Below are 22,218 nucleotides of genomic sequence, written 5' to 3'. Positions count from 1 at the left end.
AAGATCCGCAGTCCGTCGACGAATCATAACGCGTTATGTTTCTTCTTTTCCCGATTGGCTTTAGATATCGAACAGCTGAGTTCGCCGGCGAGTTGCGAGGAGGATCGATCGATCATCGGATCCGCCCGCAGCATTGGACGCTCGTTAAAACTATACACTACCTATTTAGAAGAGGAGAACCGATCCGCTCGCGCGCCGCTTTTTTTTCCGACGCGAAACTCTTTTTCCGTTTCGGACTCGCGTTTCTTTTGATTAACTTCGACACGGAAGAAGTCGGCGATCGCGATCACCTGGCGCTGTTCTTCGCGACACCGAGACACACGGTTTGCAACGATCCAGGCGCGCGTCGATTAATTAATAAAGTAGATCATTTCTCGACCTCGATGCTCCACGGTTTTTTTTAAATAATCGCGCGCGGGCCGCTGCGTTGTTTGATTCCTGCGCGGAAGCCGGACGAGTGGAATATTTCCTCCATCAAGAGACTCGCCGCGGTAAAACCGCGAAGAACAGTTTGCTTACACTTGTTAGACTCGCCCCGAACGTGTTTGCGAAGCGTAATGGATGTTCGGAGCACGGAAATCATCAGGCTTCGCAAGCGTCACTCGCGCTCGCCGCTGTTCTGCTTTTCGTCGACGGCGAGGTCTTTGATAGCAAAATGATTCCCCCCCTTGAATCCAGCTTCCGTGGACTCTGTCCGTTCATTTATTTAACATTACAGGATATAAATTCTAGAAAATTATTTGACGCAAGAACAGCACTGAATCGATAATCACCGAATAAGAGTCAAAAGTTTAGGGAAATAAAATTGTATTAAAGCTTGCTGGTACTTTAAAAATTATTTTTACAATCGTGCGATAGTTTAAAACAACTCCGTCGTTCAGTCATGGTTTATCGTACTGTCCCCAATGATTTCTGACCGATCGACGACTCCTCCGCGATCGAAGCGAGCGAGGATCGCGCATCCCAGCGATCCGCGATAACGATAATAATAATAATAATAATAATTGTAATAATAAAAATAATAATAATAATAGAAATAATAATAATGACAATAATCATAATAATAAAAATAATAATAATCGCTAAAGGTACGCGCTATGTATACTCCTGTACAAAGGTGTCGCGTAACTGCACGACGAACGCATATCCCTGCCTACTTTTCGCCGGTCAATCGAGCGTCTATTTAGTTTCCATTATACTTGTTCGTTTCTCCCATATTAATTTCAATTTATCTTTACAATAGTCGATGAGTGTCCGCTCCGCAAGGCAGCTCCGCAAAAGTAAGAGATAGAGAGAGAGAGAGAGAGGGAGAGAGAGAGAGAGAAAGAGAGAAGGGGGAGGTAGAGAGCAAGAAGAGAGAGACAGCCGAAAAGAGCGACCACACCTGGCAGTAAAGGAAAAAATTCATATTCTTGTCGACTCGAGCAAGATTGTCATTGAATCCCGGCCCTCCCCGCGCCCGCGAACGAACAATCAACCGCCGAGAAACGTCGACGCGAGCCGAAATCGGCTGGAAATCGCGTGCGCACCGCCGCACTTATCGTTAAATCACATTGCAGCGGTCGGCGAAAGTCGAAGCATCGTTGCGCTTTTATGTTCTATTCTCTCGAAACGAAGATAACGTCAACGCATAAAAATAGTCTCGAATCCTCGTAACGGAGACACAACGGAACTGAAATTTCACAACCCCCCCTCCGTCTTCCATATCGCTCGGTTGTCCCGGCACCCATATCTCCTTTAATTAGACGGTCTCTCGCTGTCTTCGGCTACGCGCTCTCTCTCTCTCTCTCTCCCTCTCTCAGAGTATTTTCGCAACAGATATATTCACAAGACGTGTCACACGAACGGTAAAGGGTTAAAATCCGCGAAGATCGTATTACGTATACAGAAGGGCGATGATGCCTTGGTGACACTGACGATGAGCTAGCTTCGATGGCGAGAACGAGACGGTGTGTTTTTTTTTTACATATCCTTGTGGAAGCTCGTCCGCGCGCGCGCGCGTTTATTAATTAGAGTGCGGCCATTTTCCGCGCCGCTGTTTTTTCTAACTGATCGTATATTATATATTCCGCGACGATTCCGCTCGAGCAATCGCGTCGCCTTCGTTAATCGCGACAACAGATTTCTAGCTCGTCGATCTACCCTTTCGGCGTTCCCATTCTCCCCGTAGTCCTCGCTCCCGGGATTTAATGATCCCGAGAATCCGCTGCCAGCGATTCTCCGCGCCCCTAAATGGCCAATCGTCGGAACTGTTTCGCGCGACCCCATTGTTACAACTAAACGCGCGCAATCGGAAACCGTAGCAGCAGCGAAAACGCTCGATACCGCCGCGCTATGTCAGACACGCTGCTGTAACGAGCTCGGAACACGAGAAGCGTTCTTCGACTAAGCTTCGACGAAGGAGGATTATTAATTGCCGGAAAGAGATACGTTCGAAATAATTGGTTAATTTACAGTTGGAAACGCTTTCGGTCGATTCCGACCAGTGGTTATGTTAAAATATCGCACGCTATTCTCAGCTCGCAACATGACAGGTCCTTAAAAAATTCTGAATAGCTTAACAAATTCCTGTGTAATTAATTTCCGTGAAATGATTGCTTAAACTTAAAAAATTCTTGTATAATTAATTTTCGTGAAATAATCGCTTTTAAACAGAATTTATCGGCCTTTTTTTATACACAGTCCAATCGTGGACTTTTACTAAATAAAGCGAATAATCCCGATACGCGCGTCCTCGTCGATTTTCGGTGCCCCGGGATAATTTATCCGCTCTCTGATCTCGTCGACAACGGAGAAGTCGCGGCTCGCGGATTCCGCGTGAATGCGACAGCCGTTTAGGAAGTACGCTAAACGTCCAACAGACAGAGTAGCCTCTCGGAAAAGTGGCAGGCGCGTCGCGGCAGCGAACGAGCTTCCTCGACGACGACAATCGTCCGGTGGGCCGCCTCGATTGATTTAGGGTTCAGGGGAGTAGAGGGCGGTCCACCCTTATCACAATCTTGAAGCGACGCGGCGCGTCGTCGGCGCGCCGACGACGGACGACGGTGTGAATCCGGCGATGATACGGTGAAACGATGAACGTCGACGGCGAATGACAGCAACGTGAAAAAAAAAAGAGAGAAAGCCCTCCGCCGTTGTGACGGCTGAAGTGAACCTTGCCGCCGCCGCCGCCGCAGCGCGTTATTTCCTCGCGGGCGTTTATCCATTCCCGCGGAAACAACGCGCGCGATACCCGACTTTACTTTTTTATTCTTTCTTTTTATCCAGCCTCGACGCGAGGCCACCACACTGCACCTTCACCTATACCCGCACCACACTGTAGCACCTCAACACATTGCAATTGTCATGGCCTATGGAACCTGGAACCGACGAATCATAGTTTTGTTAATCAATCGCTGATCTGGGAGGGCGGTGAGGGGGGCTGGGGGGCTAACCCTTGGCCAGCGGTCGCTGACGATCATTTTCACCTGTTTTGTTCTTCGGTGCATCGAATGTTTATATTATAGTATATAATAATATTTCGCTACTATGATTTGCGGAGTTTTTAATTAATTTATCGAATAGCAATTATTGAACTGCGAGGTGAAAGTGAATTTAACTAAGATATAATTGTAAATATAATTGACTGAGATTTTTATTTTTCATGGAGGTCTATGATCTATTAATTATGCTCGTTAACCTCTTACGCACGACGCGCAGTTTACTGATCATAAATCTCAGAATATCTAAAATAATGTAAATAACAATTGGATCATCGTTTCAGTCGTTCATTAAGAGGTGAAAATGACGGCAGCGTTCGCCGATCGACGTTCGAGGGTCCATGGTGCACGGGTGAACAGATTTCTAGTCATCGTGGGGCGTGTGACATTCATCGAGCGGAACAGATTTAACCCTTTGGGGACGGATCACGGGCATCGTCGTTGATGCTGCGAACGCTTGGAACGGTATCCGAATGATTCTTCCGGCGATTCGTTGCGTGGAGAGAGAGAAAAAAAAGGATAAAAAAAGAGAGAAGAGGAACATTGGGGGCAGGGGGTGTGTGTACCGGTGAGATATAAACTTGTGACGGAGCAGACAAAAGGGGGTCGAGTAGAAAATTACGAGGTAAAAGAGACGAGAATATAGAAACGTGTAGAAGAAGAATAAGAAAAATGCGGAAGATGCAGATGCGTATGTAAACGAAATCGGAATCGATGGAAACGGTGTTGAGGTTGTGGGGGTTTCTACGTGAAAGAGTATACGCATGTTTAATTATTTAACTTCGTTTCTATGCTTCAATGACAGAAGAATTTATCTTTAATTCGATGTAGAAAAATGTATTTTTACTTCGATATAGAAAAATGTAATTTTACTTCGATGTAGAAGAAATTAATAATATTCACACTTAATAGAGCTGGCATAAAATCTTCACCAGTCTGACTTATTATTATAGCGCGAGAGATTAATTTCTCCTCGTCACCGAACATCGATAAATAAAGTTCCACCGTCGCGAATAGAAAACGATTTTGTTTCTCGGTGACGCAACAGCTCGAAAAAGTACCCGTAACCCAGGTTTAACAATATGTCTGCAGACGCAACAAAAAGCAAATTTTGTTTATCCGATCGAACACGCGTTTACGCGTGCGTGTTTCGTGCACGAAGTTCCCGAAAAATATCGTGTGGTAAAACGGCGTCCACGAAGGCAGAGAACGAGGGAGAACGGGGGTGGTATGTACAATAAACGTGTTTGGACGTGTTTGGACACGTGTATCCGTGTGTGTCAATGTGTCTGTGTGTGTGTGTGTGTGATAAAGAAGAAAATTCGTAGAAATAACAGAGAGCTGTATTCACGTTACATTTATGTTTGGTGCGGCGGTGAGCCAGCTAAACGCCTACTTTTTCGTGGTTGTCTATCGACTACTTCCGGTCGGCAGGTGTGTCTGTGGAGGACAGAGAGAGAGAGAGAGAGAGGGTGGAGGAATTCGGGGGAGGGAGGGTCTCCCGACGGGAGGCTACGTGTGTGTAAGTTCGGTCAGTAAAAACGAACGAGAAAGAAGCAGAAGAGAGAACTTGTTCTTCTCTAATCGACAATTTATGCCGGGAAGGGGAGACTGGAATCTAGTTGTCATTGCGATACCTTGCAGACGGAAACCGTGTCCTCGTATATCGGTGCTCGCATGACACCGATTCATAGAAAACTGTAACATGTAATTCACGCAATCAGATCAATGGCGAACAGAAAAAAAGAACCAGTTCAGATCAGATCAAATCAAAGACAATCGTTCGGCTGAATCTTTCAAGAAAAAGTGCAAAGCAGTGAAGCGCTCCTCTGTGCGACATCCGACAATTATTTAGCAACCAAAGCGCTCCGTCCGCAGAGGGTTAATTAATCGACATCCCTTCGACATAGCGAAATCACGTCTTCGTTAAACGATCAAACAAATCACCGAACGTTTCATTATCGCTGCTATGAAAATTCATTTGTTTCTCTTTTGAAGAGGACTTTTAATTCAGACTTTTAAAGAGGACTTTTAAAGAGGACTTTTAATTCAGACTTTTAAAGAGGACTTTCAATTCGGATTTTTAAAGAGGACTTTCAATTCAGACTTTGCAATTCAGACTTCGTAATTAAGGAAGGGTTACCAAGTCTCTCGGCCCTAGTGAGATTACCCTAAATAGATAACTGTCCATTTGAATCGGTTCGAATCGGCGCGAGCTTCGAGCGAGAAGTTTGTTTCTTTTAAGAATCGTTACGCACCTAGTGAGGTGTCGGCTGTCTTCATGAACGGCCATCTCCGAGCTCTTAAACTCGTTCAGCTCCTTCCTAATGGCTGCCTTGTCCTTAGGTGTCAACCGCGTCCACGGCTTGTCCGCCCTTCTATCATAGTCGTGGGCCTGCGTGACTTCGATGTAATCGTTGAACCTGATGATCTGTTCAACGAACCAAAGTTTCAATTCTATTTTCACGAAATAATTCGATAAGTCGACGCTATAGCTTGCAACTTCGACAGTCGACGCTATAATTTGCAATTTTTACAGTTGATGCTATAGTTTGCAATTTTTACAGTCGACGCTATAATTTGCAACTTTGCCAGTCGACTCGTTTTAAATTGATTAAATTATTTTTCTGTTTGGTAGCGCGTTAGAATTACCTTCTTTTCCTTGAGCTCCTCGACGGTCGGTCGAAAGCTGAGCTTTCGGAGCAGGTACCGCTTCTTCTCCTCCTTCTGTTTCTTCTCCTCGGCGGGACTTTGCTCTGCAAACGTGTCGCGATTTATTTAAATCATTCCCTTTCTCATCAAACAGCGTCGTTTCTTCGTCTCTCAGAAGACAGACTGATTCTCGCTCTTTTTACACTTAATTTTATGGATTTCTGAAACCACAATGTTCAACGCGAATCGAAGTACTATGTCGACTAAATTATACGTCAATTATTCTTCTAAACAATTGCAAAGAATAAACTGCATCGTCCTTAATTTTCTCTCTTTTTAAAAAGAAGATCGCCGAAGCTACAGTAAGTAAAACAGCATTCTGTAACAAAAACTCTGCATCACGCTTAAATATGCATCGAAACGATCACGGAAAAGGCAACGTTTCCCCGATCATCGTCTGTTCTTTTTTCCAGGGCCTCGCAGCTAATCAGTCCGTTTCCCGAGAGAGGATCGCGCAACGGAGAACGAGTCCGCTTCGATCGTTAGAGAGTAGGACAGACAGCAGCTTACTTTTCAAGATATTCCGCTCCTCGAGTTCCTCCTGGGTTGGTCGCATGCTCAGCCGCCTGCAACGACAACGTCGCGAGAATCAGTGCACCAGTCTATCTCGCCCGTTTAATCCGCTTTTCTCCGGCGAACGAGGCTTTCGCACGGTCAAACGAAGTTCGACGATATCCGCGCGCGACGGAGGCGAACTAGCCGATAACGGTGTTAGCACTACGATTACCGATACTTTACAAGCCGAAGCCGCTTCGGCTCTGTTATCAAACCTCCTCGAGTGTAATTTTTCATTATTGATGTTTCCGGACTGTAATGTTTCATTCTCAAAGTTACCGGAGCGTAATTTTTCAATATCGATTTTCCTTGGCCTTAACTTCGCTGCGAGAGATCAAAGAACGCGCCTTGCGATAAAAGCAGTCGCCGTGGATCTGCGTAACGATCTATACTTTGCGATATGGTAACTCCTTCAATTTTAAGTTCAACCCTTTCCGGATGAAAGACGACCCTCGCTAGTCATGGGCGTTTCGCTTGGCAGGACGAGTGACAGTCGATATTTATTCTAAAATAATTTGTGCGTACATTATAAATTTTATATAATTGCATTATATTATATATTTGCATTTTAAACAAATCCAAATAATTTCTACAAAAGTCATTCGACACATCTGCAATGATCTCCTCGTCCTGCATAACCCCGCTCTGTCGCAACGATCGTCCGTAAAGGGTTAATCTCCCATTAAATCTCCAGCGAATGATTTTCATTATTTTGCGCAACAATTCACATTTAAAGAACGAAAGATAAAGCATTTCCATGGGATCATGGATCTCCGAAGTAGATGAACGAGAGAGAGAGAGAGAGAGAGAGAGACATTTCAAGGTGACGCGGAGAGAGAAAGAGTGGAGGCGGGTAGAAGCGGATTCACGGCGCGCGGCTTCCTAATTTTAGAAATCGCGCCGCGCGCGTTCCCCGCGATTCGCGCAATGGTATAATTCGCCCAGAGCCGGCAATCGATATCTCGAGCAGTTCAGGCACGGGGAGGGTTTTCTATGGGCACCGCCGCCGCCGTCGCGAGGCTATTCACGGCCGCGAGAGATACGCGCGCGGGGGATTCCGCGTGCGTTTGAATACACGGCTCGATCAATAGAGAGCCGGCCCCAACCCCTCCCCCCCAGTTTTGAATAATGCCGGCACACGACCGATTCTCTCGCCTCTTTATCGTTGTTTTCCTTAACGCCGCAGTTTCGGCGATTTAACACTTTAGCGACCGGCTTTTCAGCGTGGCAATAATTTATCGTCTATGCGTCGCGTGTCTGTAAGCTCCGATATTATCGTGGGATTTTTTAAATACTGCGTATAGTTCGTGCATAAAAGATAAATATTTTTTAACGATAACGTTATTAGAAATATAACAATGTTAATACATTTTTAGTTATTCTTTTCGTTTTTAGTAAAATTTATTCTGAGATATCAATATATATTATATATTTGTTTAACATAAACAGACTTTTATAATTCCTATACTTGCTTCAACAGAATTAAAAGCACCTAAACCTAAATCTAAATTCGCGAAACCCTCCAAAAAACAATAGCAATAACACTATCCAGAATAAAAATTCGCTAGCCGTCACCACGATCAATTAAACCAACGCCCTCGAAAAGCTCGGCTTAGCCATAGAAAAGCCGGTATCGCAGTTTCCACGAGGAACGAACGAGATACCAAGAAGGTGTGCTGACAAAGGGAAACATTTTTGTGGGGCGAGCTAAGCAGGAATGGCGTCCCATAGGACGCGTAGCCTCGGCGGCTGTCAAACCCCGGATCCTATCTCGGTCGCCGTTAAGGATCAGCGTTTTGGGAATCTCGTTCTGTCCCTTTTGTTTAAGCCGTGAAACGCGGCCACCAGGTCTCTCTCTTTCTCGTTTTTCTTTCCGCGGCGCGAGGAGAAAGAAAGCTTGAAGAAAGAACGAAAGAATCTTTTCACCTGATGAGCTTGGCACCAATTGCCTCCTTCGTTTCCTGCCTCTCATTGTCCGTCTGCAGCTGAAGGATGTTTCTGTTGATGAGCTCCTGCCTGTCGGGCCTGAGGGCGAGCTTCAGCGACAGCGACTCCTTGCGCGCAATCTTTGCTGCCAGCCGATCTGTAATTTGAATAACAATTAACTTCTAATTTGCAATTGGAATATGCGATTGAAATACGCGCGGTTGCAATTGTCCTTTTGTCGACGACTTTTTTCGTTGAAGATTTTTATGCAGATTTCTCGAGATTAATTTATTGGAGAGAGTTTGCTCGAAGGAACCTGTTAGATGTTAAACTTTTGCGCTCGAAGGGCGACTCTAAGGCGCTGCTAAAAATCACCGTGCCACGTTTTATAATTTACTTGTATTTAGAAAATTGTTAAGAATTGTTAACTGTTGCGAATATTCTGGATTTATAGATAAAATTATATTAATCGATGGAAGAGTTTCGCTTGAAACTACTAATTTTACTAATATTTTACTATATCTTTTAGAACTTTTACCAGTATAAATATTATCTTGTAAGATGTTAGAGCAATTTTAGCAACGTCTCAAAGTCATCGCTCGAGAGTGCAAAGGGTTGAATCTCCGTCGAACTCTTCCCCGACCGCCGCGTCGCTGGGGGACGCAGGAGTCGCGGCTTCGAGCGGGGAGAAATATTTATTTTGCGGAATTAAAACTGATTGCCCCGGGATCCCGAAGGTTTAGACGGCTCGAGGATAATTTATGCGACAGCTTGAGCTTCTTAATTTCACGGTATCTGTTCCGAGACTGTTCTCGTTTAATTTATGTTAATGACGTCCGAGGGAATTAGAGCGCCGCTTATAGCGCGAGACGATTCGCGAATATTTCGCTTCTGCTTCGACATTGCTCGATCCTTGATAGATCACACAGCGACACTTAATCATCGATTTTTTAGTATTCTCTTTGATCTAGCATTGATCCTTTAATATTCTATCTGATCGAAGCTAAATCTTGCGACGATAAATAATAATCACTTGGCGCTATTTTATTACATTTATCGCGTCACTCGCGAGTCAAAAATTACAGAGTCTCTTACTCAAAATCTGCTGGCCTCTCAGATAAAAATGATAAAAGCGACGCCCTTCCAGGGCTTTATTGATCCTGCTACGATCTCTGATCAAACAGCACAATTTTAATAAAGGATCGCACGCGTCGATTACTATTTTCTTCACTTTTCTCAAACGCGAAGTCATCGTTCGCGAAACAGAGACGCGACTAGGCCGAGAAATAATATTATACAATCGTAATAGTGACCCTAAGAATATAGAAGTACTAATTTGAACGATTTAGAGTTAAGGAGTTAGCAGCGACAGGTGCTAAGATGTTTGACGTTCCAGTGGCGAAAGGAATTTTTTCGAGCGGAGATGAATTATTTAGGCCAAACGCGGTTCAGTCGACGAGAGTGACGACTCTCGTGTGGATTGGAACAATGATAATAACAGAAGAATTTAGAAGATAAGAGTAATATAATAATAGTAGCAAAATTCCAATATCATATTATTTAAAATTCGTCGGATTAAATAACAGAGCAGGCGAATTTTCTATTCCATTGTGGTTTATTGCAGTGTAGAGAATTTTTATTTTCCATAAATATCTGTTTAATAATAACACTAGATTTGTCAAAAGTCGCTAGATATTGCAGAAAATATGCAATTAAATTGTCAAATTGCTTTAATTGACAAATTGCGCTAATTGAAAAATTAAAGCAAGCTATAAAGAATTTCTCTATCCCATGCTATATATTTATATATTATGAATTAAATGTCTGAATTAAATATGCAAATTAAATGTCAATATTAAATACCTAGATTTAAACGTCAAAATTAAATACCCAGATTAAATGTCAAAATTAAACGCCCAGATTAAACGTGAAAATTAAATACCTATATTAAACGTCAAAATTAAATATCCATCTTAAACGTCAAAATTAAATACCCAAATTAAACGTCAAAATTAAATGCCCAGATTAAACGTCAAAATCAAATGCCTAAATGCACATTAAACAAATCGGAGAAATAGGAAATGCGTCACGAACAGAGGCTGTAGACGTCCTCGCAGGTGGACATGGCGAACGGATCGGCGGCACCCTGGCACGATCGCGGCGCGTACGTCGACTGGGCGCCACCGGTTTTCCGCGCGTCGACGTGCATTGCACACGCGTCGGAGAACCATCGACTGGTCCGGAACACTAAAGGCTATTATCGACGTGGCCACGCAATAATCTTTCGTCGAACCGTTTTATTCTATTTCGAGCGGCGATTTACCGTCGACGAGCGAGGAGCAGCTGACGCTGCGGCGCAGCGACGTCTCGGCTTTGTACGGCTCGATCGACGCGCAGGCGATCGACAGGGTCGACGCGGTCCAGATCGACAGCATCGTGGCATCGTTGCCCACCACACGTCCTCCGTAACAAAAGTCAGCTAATCCTTGGACGACACCGCCCGGACAATAATCCTGGGCCGCGCGAACAGCCTAATCTCCCGCGGACGCGTTTCGAATAGCACCGTGAACGTCTCCGCTGCGGTTCGACGAGTCTGATCTCTCGATCGGGGATAAACATTGGCGAACGATCGCTGGATTCTCTGGCGATTCCGGCCGAATCCGAGGTCACCGTGCCGCACCGATGATTTTCTATGCCGGGGGAGTTCGAGGTTTGTTCGGGTTTCGAAGGGGTTGGCCGGCGCTTTTTTTTTTTTTTATCCACGATGAAATCGTCGATTTCCGAGCCTCGGATCGAGACGGTTCGCGGAAAACCGTGGGCAAAACAACGGCCAGAAACACACTGAGCTACGCGCCAGCTATCTTCGGGGATTAATATAACCTTCGGTGGCCGTGTGCGTGATCTTCGGCGGCTCTGTTCGATGTGTGTATGCGTGGAGCGAGTGTATCGCGCGCGAGTATAATTAGTACGGACCGCGAAAGCCGATTCTAAGGTCTTCGACGATATTCCGGCGCGATTTGCCAAAGCGATCTGTCCCTTCGAATCTCGGGGAATTGATGTGGGACCATGGGGTGACTAGTATACCATAGGCGGTTCATGGCAGGATTCGATTGCCATTTGTTATTAAATTTCCTTTGCAGTTGATAATTTTAAGAATTAACCCTCTTTGCATTAGAGACTGTTTTAATTCCAAAATTAAGTCCGCATTATTTTATTTTTATTAGTTCAATTTAATTTAATCTGAAATTTTTCAGACTCGTATTTTTTGATAATTCATACACTATGGAGAAATTTAGTAATGTGATAATTCTTTCGAAAATGTTTTGGCAATTTTTAGCGTCGCCTTAGAGTCGCTAATCGAGTGCAAAGGGTTGATTAACTGAGAGGTCGCCATTACGAAAATTTCTACTTTTACAGTATTTTTAATAAAATTAAGAAGTATCAGTGGACTTTCATGGAGTATTTATTTAGCTCTAATAATATATATTAATAAGACAAGATTTATCATAGTAAGGCATTTTAGCTAGGAATGTATTAAATTCGCAATTTAATCACCTATCTAACCCTTTGCCTTATATCAATGAGTCTGAATTATAGCGAAGATCTCTGACATAATTTATTATATATTTGCAACGAAATTTCCTTCCTCTGCAATCGAAATCCGCAATCGCATAGTTGCCGCGAATTTATTATGCCGTCGAACGCGATCGATATTAATATTATCATTAATATTATGTATATTGTAAAAAATTCATGTTGAAAGCTACAGACTCGGATATACTCACTTTTCTCGTCTTCGTACTCTTCCCTGTAAAGTACCTGTCCATCGCCAGGGTCCCCGTCGACGTCCTCCCTTATCACGTACGGCCTCGCATTTTCCTTGTTCTCCAAAGTGCACGGCAGAGTGAGGCCAAATCTGACCGGTCGACTACTGTAATGATCGTCGAAAAGGAAAAAAATGTCAGATGCTGGCACGTGTCCTGCGTGATAGTTGGATCGATGGGAGAATCGATTCGAGGGACGTTCCATTATTTTACAAAGGAAACACACCATCCCCTATTCAAAATTACGAAATAAATTACAGAAAAATGGCTTCGAAACCGTTCTACAAAATTTTGAAATAAAATCATTCTATAGTATCATCATTCTATATTAAAATTGCGAATTATTTATATTGTTAAATTGAGTAATAGTGGGTTGATCAATAATGCATAGATTAATAGTGAATTGATCAATAATGAATAGATTAATAGTTAATCTATTAATAATGAATATATTAATAATGACTCTATCAATAATAAATTGATCAATACTAAATAATATTAATCACAATATATAAATAATATTAACAATATCAAGTACAATTAATGATAACACCACCCACAATTAATTAACAAATAATCTCTGAATTGCAATGCAAATGTATTCTCAACCTCAGAAGGTAAACAAAATGGCGGACAAACAGCCCTAACCAAACATAATTCGATTTAAGAATGCGTCCAATAATCATCCTTCCACTAACTACCTAAAATTGAAACAAATTCACGTATCATCATTTTCCACTGGAACAAAGCAGAACGAACGGTTTCGGAGTTAAAAGTGGGTAACGAAAGGGGTAGTTACCCCCTGACTCGATTCTCCAGGTCGATCCAACCGCAGCCAGTCGGCGCTACGCGAACCAATGTTCTCTACTCTACGACGTTTCAAGTACGAGATGCATATGGAGGGGATGTGAAACAACGCCAGTGACAAAGATAGAGATATAGAGAGAGTGAGAGAGAGTGAGAGAGAGAGTGAGGCAGGGGATGGAGAATGCACGGTGTGACGTTGATGAAGATAACAGAAGCAACTTGCGGGGTTCTGAAACGGACTCCGACGTCGTTCCGAATTGGGTTATCAACGACGTCGACGCAGATAACTGTTCCCTTCGCGACGCGATGCCTCTTTCCCCCCTTCCCCCTATATAGTCTCCCCGTCCACCCCTGTTCATCCTTTTTTTATCTCGTTTCACCCCGCGTTCACAATTTGTCGCGGGGAGGGTGGTGGATCGCTTTGATAATACGCGCCGCGCGGAGAAAAGAAAACCGTTTCCGCCCCCGTTGTTCGTTCCAATTTCCGTTTCCGCGTGCGGAAAATTAAAAGCAACGTTAAGGGGACCCTTACAGGTGCTATCGGTGAGTCACGGGGTGGAGAGGGGGTGGTTGGATTAATGTACAGCAAGGGGTTAGACAACGAGCAAACTGTGCCGTTCCGCGGAGTAGAGGAATGAAAAAGAACGGAACAAATACGGACGGAAACGCGGGAGAATCGAGGTAAAATCACTGATACAGAAATTTAATACTGTTAATAATGTAGAAATAATTGAGAAATTTAATCGATATTTATTCTAAAACTGGATTTTTGATTTATATTCTTCTAATTCAATTTTGAAGGAAACGCGAGAATTTCGCAGCGGCGCGAGAGCTCGCTCTTTAATTATTTAATAAAACACTTGATCAATATTGTGCAACTCGTATATTATTATTTTTATTTTAAAGAAGACTGTTTTCTTGTAAAATAATATCTAATATTCAATTTTTATTAGTTAAAGACAACGTTTTCATAATATATAAAAATCTATTACTCTGAAACAGTCAATTTACCGAATATTTCCTCCATCTATTTTTCAAATATTTTCTGCATTATTAACAATTAATATTTATCATTCCGTATACATTCCGAATGCAAAATTCCTCTTTTTTAAAGACAACCTAAGTATTATAATTAAGTAATGGTGTACCATTATTTTTTTATTATTATTATTAGTAAGTAATCTTTTCATCCATTTTACCATGGAACGCGCAAAGTTTGCCAGTTCGATCATGGGACACCTTATAAATTGGCGACAGGTGAACGATATAATCATGGGAGGATATAAAGGGGTGGGCGAAGATGTCATCGACGAGTCTCTCGTTTCTCGTACTGTCTCTAAAGTGTTAAGGGTTGAAACACACAAAAGCGATTATCACAAACCGTGAATGACCAAGACACAATAATAGACAACAAGATTTAAATATATAATATATGTAGATATATATGTACGTATACACTCATACAAGTATTCGAACGCTTACGCTTCAACATTAGACTAAAAATAAAATAGCATGTATAGAGATCGCCGAAAAATTCATTTATAAAATTAGTTCGTTCTGCGACAAAATATTACTATTTGATGAAAGTAAATTGTACCGTTTTATTAAAAATTGTCTGGAAAAATCAAATTACAGAATTAGAACCGCGAAATTTTCGACTGATTATAAAATAAAATGGTGGATCTATATTTGCACTATGATTCCTTTCACACTGCGTTGATTTCACACAGTCGCGAAATTTAATGTCATAGGAAAAGAATAAATTTTGTAATAAAAAATGGAAATAGTAGAAGCCAGAAAAATTATTTCAGATTTCTTGTTCAAGTGACTTCGAGTGCAAAGGGTTAAATGTTCAAATACTTTTACCAGCCACTTCTGGTATTCACAATAAACTACAAAAAAAAGGTACTTCAATGATTGTTAAATTATTTCCTGCTTTCGCTTATGCAATCTCAAGATTCACCCCTTGTTTTCTGCGTACCCTTATCAAACCCTTATAAAACCCTTAAAATAAATAAATTAGTCGAATGTCAAAAATGTAAGCGTTCAAGTATTTACGTGTACGAGTGTATACGCATATTCATATAATAATAATAATAATAAAACAGAAGGGCTTACGATTATTGCGACAATGGAAAGTCAGTACCAAAACACCTCGTGCAGTAATATACAAGTGAAATTATAATAATCCGCCTCGCAGTCTGGCGTTCCGTGGCTTAGAAGAAGAAAAGACACGAAAACGAAAATCCTTTTTTCGCGGTTCGATCCGCGTCGCGCGGCAAAACGCGAACCAAATGACAGTTAAGAGACAAAATAGTATGCGCCAAGATCGTCGAGCTGACGTATCCCCGATTTTCATACACGTATACGTATAATATAATCGGTGCTGTAACGAAGCCAAGCTCCGCGCGCGGAAGCTCGTTTTCGTCGGCAGAGAGAGAGAGAGAGAGTGTGTGGGGTGCCTCGAGAAGCCTCGTTTTCGTCGATCGATGGTTCGAGGCTCTCTCACGCGTGAAAAGATCAATGGGCACGTGTGAAGCGTAGGCGACAGTATACAATGGGTTTCCCTACGGTTTTCTCATGCTTAAGGGCGCAAAGTTTACCATGCTCGACGGCGCTTCGCTCGCACGCTGACACACAGAGAGAGATAAAATAGAAAACGGGATTATACGGTCGTTGTTGACGACGACGATGGATTAGCGGTCGATTCGGACGTGCTCGGAACAATTCGGGTTGCTAATTATACGTCGATAACGATTCGTACGATGAATTGCGTTCGCAAATAAAAATCGTTTATATCGTCGACGTCGAGGTGCGACGTGGATTCTATTTCGGTTCGATTGGTGTTTGATATCTTTTACAGTTATTGATGTTATAAAAATATTTTTCGGAAAAATTTGTAGATAAACTTTCTCATTCAAGTATATACTATAGTACGAAAATATTCTGCAAAATTTAAATAAAAATGCAGTCTTTGCAGTATTAATGTCATTGTATTAACGAATCGAAAAATGATATAATAAGTTACCGTATAAAATAGATTTCAGATTTATATTTTAATTGTACATGACTATAATCTGCGACGTACAACAAATATTGAAACAATAATCTATATGTAAAGAAACAATATTTTATATATAAAGGGACAGTAGTTCATACATAAAGAAACAATAATTTATACATAAAGAAACAATAATTTATACATGAAGAAACAATAGTTCATATATAAAAAAAACAATAATTTATATATAAAGAAACAACAGTTTCACCGAATCTAAATCTGATATCCAAACCGCGTCCTTTTCCGCGTCTCGAACTCAGTGAAAATGAATAAAGATAGGCTGCCAAAAGTCGCCATAAAAGTACGAAATTCCAGGCAGTCGTTCGCCGCCCGTAAGACAATCGTGGAGTTTCCGCAGCTGCCGGCAGCGTTACCCTTAGCACGGCTAGACCCCGGAACAGGTCGCATTCGTACACACATCGGAAGCCCTAGCAAGTTGAAATTATAGCGAAACTTTGGAATTTCTCCTGAGAACACGGTCTAGCTTTCCTCCGCAAGTTCCGCGCTGTTCCGCGAAATCATTCGAAAGTTTTCGCGACAGCGAGTTCGAAACATGTCCGAGAGAAGTACGATCGGCCGCTGATCCATCGGGTATGGCAACAGAGGACGATGAATGATGGGAAGGGTGAAAGAAAGGGGGGAGAAGAAGAGAGACCGGAGACACTTGTCTCGTTTTCTCTGCGATCAACCGCCGTGGATAAAGACAAATATATTTGTACAAATATAGAGAAATATGTATATAGACTCATGCATTATATTATATATACATATATATTTTATTATATAATTATTATAATAATATATATAATTATATTATATATATTTTTTATTATATGATTATTATTATGATATATAAGATTATATTATATATATTTTATTATATAATTATATGTAGTAATATATATATATATATATATTTATACATAATATATATGCATGACTGCGTGTATATATATATATATACAGTTAAAATATATACCGTATAATTTCGCGCATGCTTAGTTAGACCAATGCCCAAATTACCATATTCGTATCCTAGGCTTCAATGGCCTTCTGGTTAAGCATAAGAAAAATACGACACTTTTTTACTCGTGACTGACACACATGACACGTGGTGATAGTTATACAGGATTCACGCGAAGCATCGTTCTCGATCCCTTCGATATCCGATCCAGATCGATCAGTCCCGTTCCCGTCATTGCAATCAACGAATAATAACTTCGGAATCAATTTTATTCCCACGCGAAAAGAATTCGCCTTTTTTAAATCGCGAATAAATCAGCTACTCGCGAATAAATCATTCGTGAGTGAACCATTAGAGAACGAATTAATCTTGAATGTTATATTATCCAATGATTCATTTGAGAATAAGGTGACAGCGATTTATTCGCGAATGAGGAGTGTTATATGTGAAGAAGGTGATTTATTCGCGAATAAGGAGACAGCGATTTATTCGAGAGTAAAATTATTCCATTATTATTTCTGACTTTTATTATTCTAAAATTATTACTTCTAGACTTATTCATTATAGAATTATTGATTTTCAAATTATTACTTCCAGAATTTTGACTACTAAAATTATTGCTTCTAAAATTATTACTTCTAGAATTATTGATTTTAAAATGATTACTTCTAAAATTATTGCTTCTAAAATTATTATTTTTAAAACTTACTATCTCCAAAATTAATATTTTTAAAACTCATTATCTCCAAAATTATTATCTCTAAAACTCGTCATCCTTCCAAATAATCATCTATTCAGAAAGTTATTCGAACAGTGTCAACTCTGTCCGACACGTAGACCGAGTAATTCGTAAATGATCGCGATGCAGGTGATTAAGAATGATCGAGCGGAACATAAGAAAAAGAGAGAGAAATGATGCGGGGACGCGCGTAAAGAAATGACGTGGGCTAGAAGGTGAAGCGCGATGTTCCAGGCGAGCCTCCTCCAAGGTTCCGAGACGTTTTTACTAAATCCACAATAATTAATATAATTAATAAAAAGAAAATATAATTGATATAATTGAATCAGTCGAACATTGCTAGCTCTCTCGCCATGAGACATTCAAATTACAAAACTAAACGAATTGCAAAAATAATTGAATTGCAAAAATAATTAAATTGCAAAAATAATTAAATTTCAAAACTAATCGAATTGCAAAAATAATTGAATTGCAAAACAAATCTCCTGTCTCGTGTTCGAACCACGAAGGAAGCGCGCGATCGCGCGATCGCTGAAGAGAAGACTCGCTGACAAATCAGCCTGCGCAAAGTCGTCTCTTGAAGCACGCGATTGGTCATCGAGTCTTCCAAGAATGGAGGAGAATCATCGGGATCGTTTCGGGACGGTGTTCCACTAACTTGAAGGAGGCGTGCAGCTCCTGGCGAAGCGTCAGCGGCCTGTTCTCCTGCGTGGGAGTGTTCTGCGGCGTCCCCGGCCCGCTCCCCGAACTCCTCTTCTTCAGCACGCTCTTCAGGGGCACCGCGTGAAACTTAGGCTCCTTCGCTGGGATCTCCTCGACGCGGGACGTGTCGATCGCCGGGTCCGGCTGCGACATCCTGAACACGAACATGTTGTCCTCCTCCTCGACGTCGAAGTCCTCTTCGTCCTCTGCAATCAGCGAAACGGTGCTCCGTTAGATTTTCATCGTAGTCGATTGCGCAATGCGTGGTGTTTTTGTTAAATTAGCAGGGAAAATGGGAGCTCTAGGTGAAATTATAGTGCGTCGATTTTAAGTCGGATGAGTATAATTTTATTTTATTTTTTAGGCATTTTGATAAGTTAAAATTGGAAGACTGTGCGATCTCCTCTTAATTTTCTTGGTATTTTTAGCTTTATTTATAAATTAGCTTAACAATTTTCAGCTTGATCATTTTTAGCTCTATTAATTTTTGCAAGCTTGCTATGAGTGCATAAAATATACAGTTTAATTGTTAATGCTCGACAGCTATTCCTTTCGTTTAAAAATAATTAATAAAATTCATCCCTTTGCTCTATATCTCAAAGCAGGGTGAAATGAATAAATTCTTAATAAATTCTCTCAACTACGATCTCGAGATCTAAACGAACAATTTCAATTAAGATTCAGCAAACTTTTCTAAATAGTATAGAAAATTGTATATAACATTACAAACATTGAAACTCGTTTAAAAAATATTCAAAAACCACAAAACACTTCGTCAATTTTCTGAATAATCCTTCGAAATCTTTCTCCGCGAGAAAAATTATTTAAACAGGTTCAAAAGTTCCTAATCCCCTTAAAAACAATACTACAACATTCAGGAGACTCTACAGAATCGATGCGCGTAAGAATCAAAGCTCCAGCTATCGCGAACAAATCACAAGAAATGTTTAACCGTACGACAATCCGAGAATCGAGTTTCTTAACAGCGAGGACGATGTAAAAGACGTCTTCGAGATCGTCGAGTCCAAGTAACCGGCCGCAACGTTTCCAAGGATGACGATAATTTCGTCCGAGATAAATTGAAGAAGTTTAACGGGGAACGTTGTTCGCGGCGCCGTTTGAATACACGCGGAGCTTCGGGCGAAACAATGCGCGGAAACAATGCCCGCGGCGCGCCGCAATTTGTGAAGACTGAAGTTACGCGGACGAAGACAATGGTGGGACAGAGAGATACCGAGGGATGCGGCGAAGTCACGCGCCCTGAAATCGGCTATTTATTTCGAGCCTAATAGAATAGACGGAATGTATAGTGTAAACGTAAAATGGCTGGAACACGAGGAACATCGGTGAACAAGGAACGCGCCCGGCCGTCGCATTATGCTCCGGTATACGGGGAACGTTTTACAGGATTACGTCCGCGGAATACGAAGAATATATATTGCGCGGACGGCGAGCAACGCGGTGTTCGAGGATAGGCGCCGTAGAATACGAGGATTATATTGTAGTCTACGAAGGCGGAATACCGGGATCATTATTGTGGTCTACTGCGGTAGAATATGAACAGAAGTGATACAATATACGGAGCGAGGAACCGTAACGCGGGAACTGTCGGAATAATTTCTGACTTTTCGAGAGACGGCTCCGAACGAACGGCGTCTCGAGAACGGAAACGTGACGTCTCCAACTGTTCATTTGACATTTAAAAATAAAATTGTTTCATCGCACTTCGTGCAGTTTGGATAGATTTAGCGAAAGGAATTTTGTAGGAAATAGCTGTGAACAGTCTTAACGGCGAACCTTTTATTATAAAATATAATATATAGTTTTTTAAAATATATACTTATTCGAGAATATTGTGAAATTATTAAAAAATCTGCATTTACTTTATACTATATCAGAGAATATATTTTAGAGTTTGATGTGGTTGGCGCTTTTAATCTGCGACCTCGTCGACCGACGCTTAAACTTTTAACTACTTGAAGAACCGAAATAATTAAGTCACTAAATTTAATACACCAGCGAACTTAATATACCAGCGAATTTAATATACTATCAAATTTCATATACTAGCGAACGTTATCGAGTACACATTGACCTTCATTAACATTCAGATAACTTTTCGAACGCAATAACTTTGCTGCGATTTAATCGAACGAGTTATTCGTTAAAAATGATTCAAATATAAACATGACTGTATTTTTGATTTTATCGCAAAAATTTGTTTGATTGAATTTCGTATTTGGTATAAACGTGTCGCGTACCTTCGTCCTCGTAATCCGACGATAACGTGTTCCGTATGTACCGTTGTTTGGCCAACAATAGCGTAGGACTCGAAGAGCTGAACATCGGCGGAGGCGGAATCGGCCCGATTTCGCTCAACGGAATCGGCGGTTCCGGCAGCTCCGACAGCATCAACGGGTTCTGAGGCGGCAGGGGGTAACACCTCTCGATCACCTGCTGGCTCTCGCTGCTTTGGTCTAGGACCCCCTTCTCCACTGGAAACAGAACGAAACGGTGGCATTAGTATCTTCTCGTTCCATCGGAATAAATCCTTTTAGCGTACATTGAAAATGCGTCGCAAAGAATGCAATCATGTATATTATATTTCGATACGTACACTGTATGCACAGAATTAATCGCTGACATATTTCCTAGAGCTAACTGCAACTACAATTGGTATCTAATATTTGAAAGATGATGTAACGATATGAGAAATTATGGTAGTAATTTTACTTCGATAATAGACAGGAAAATAATGATTGCTATGACAATCGAGATTCACTGGATCGGGAGAAAATATATTAGTCGATTTATAGGCTAACTATAAATTAACCTAAATCTAATCTTAACTATAAATCAACTTTTTACCTCAACTAATGGCCTATAAATCGCTTGCCATAATTTAACCAAATAATTTAATATCTATTACGAGAAAATGTGTTAGATTGTACCACGTTTTTCTTTCCGCAACAATTAAAACGCAATCGCAGGGGCAACCGGCACCGCCGCCGCGTTAATTGAACACCGGGGGCGGGGGCGCAAGAATTTCAATTTAAGAGCGGAATTCCGTGTTTTCGCGAGGAATCCGCGCGCGAACGTACGCGCGCCGCCCATTCGTTATAGTTCGCGCGCGGACAGCGTGTCGCGTGCGGCAAACGAACCGCAGAAGGGATGATACACTGTGTCGCGGTGGGATGGGGCGGAAACGACGGGTCGCGGAGCGGGTAGAAGCGGGTAGAAGCGGGTAAAAGCTGGTAGGTGCGGGTTGCGCAAGTTTTCAGGGCGGAATTTCGCAATTCCGCGCTCGGCGACGTAATCGAAAGAAGTCGACGATGATGCATAACGATTTAACCCTTTCACGTATTTTAACCCTTTGACGTATTTTAAACCTTTGCACTCGAACGGTGACTCTGAGGCACCGCTAAAATTATTACAGCACGTTCCAAGAT

At 41.6% G+C, this 22,218-nt stretch overlaps 1 protein-coding gene across 7 annotated transcripts in view; it reads right to left on the bottom strand.

The window, feature by feature from the left end:
• Nucleotides 1-790: 790 nt before the first annotated feature.
• Nucleotides 791-22,218, bottom strand: part of LOC144474182 (phosphatase and actin regulator 2) — a 346,798-nt gene continuing 325,370 nt past the window's right edge. For 6 of the 7 annotated variants that reach the window (XM_078188823.1, XM_078188822.1, XM_078188821.1 and 3 more), the window contains 9 exons: nucleotides 21,031-21,264; nucleotides 18,726-18,975; nucleotides 17,388-17,417; nucleotides 12,458-12,603; nucleotides 8,673-8,829; nucleotides 6,702-6,757; nucleotides 6,132-6,235; nucleotides 5,738-5,910; nucleotides 791-3,359 (listed from right to left, as the gene is read on the bottom strand). In XM_078188823.1, coding sequence (XP_078044949.1) covers nucleotides 3,344-3,359; nucleotides 5,738-5,910; nucleotides 6,132-6,235; nucleotides 6,702-6,757; nucleotides 8,673-8,829; nucleotides 12,458-12,603; nucleotides 17,388-17,417; nucleotides 18,726-18,975; nucleotides 21,031-21,264 — 1,166 coding nt within the window. In that variant the 3' untranslated portion in view covers nucleotides 791-3,343. The remainder of the gene's footprint in view (nucleotides 3,360-5,737; nucleotides 5,911-6,131; nucleotides 6,236-6,701; nucleotides 6,758-8,672; nucleotides 8,830-12,457; nucleotides 12,604-17,387; nucleotides 17,418-18,725; nucleotides 18,976-21,030; nucleotides 21,265-22,218) is intronic. The other variant, XM_078188820.1, reaches the window with a different exon arrangement.

Source organism: Augochlora pura, chromosome 8 (assembly GCF_028453695.1).
Source record: "Augochlora pura isolate Apur16 chromosome 8, APUR_v2.2.1, whole genome shotgun sequence".
NCBI lineage: Eukaryota > Metazoa > Arthropoda > Insecta > Hymenoptera > Halictidae > Augochlora > Augochlora pura.
This window is presented reverse-complemented; position numbering and strand designations above follow the sequence as displayed.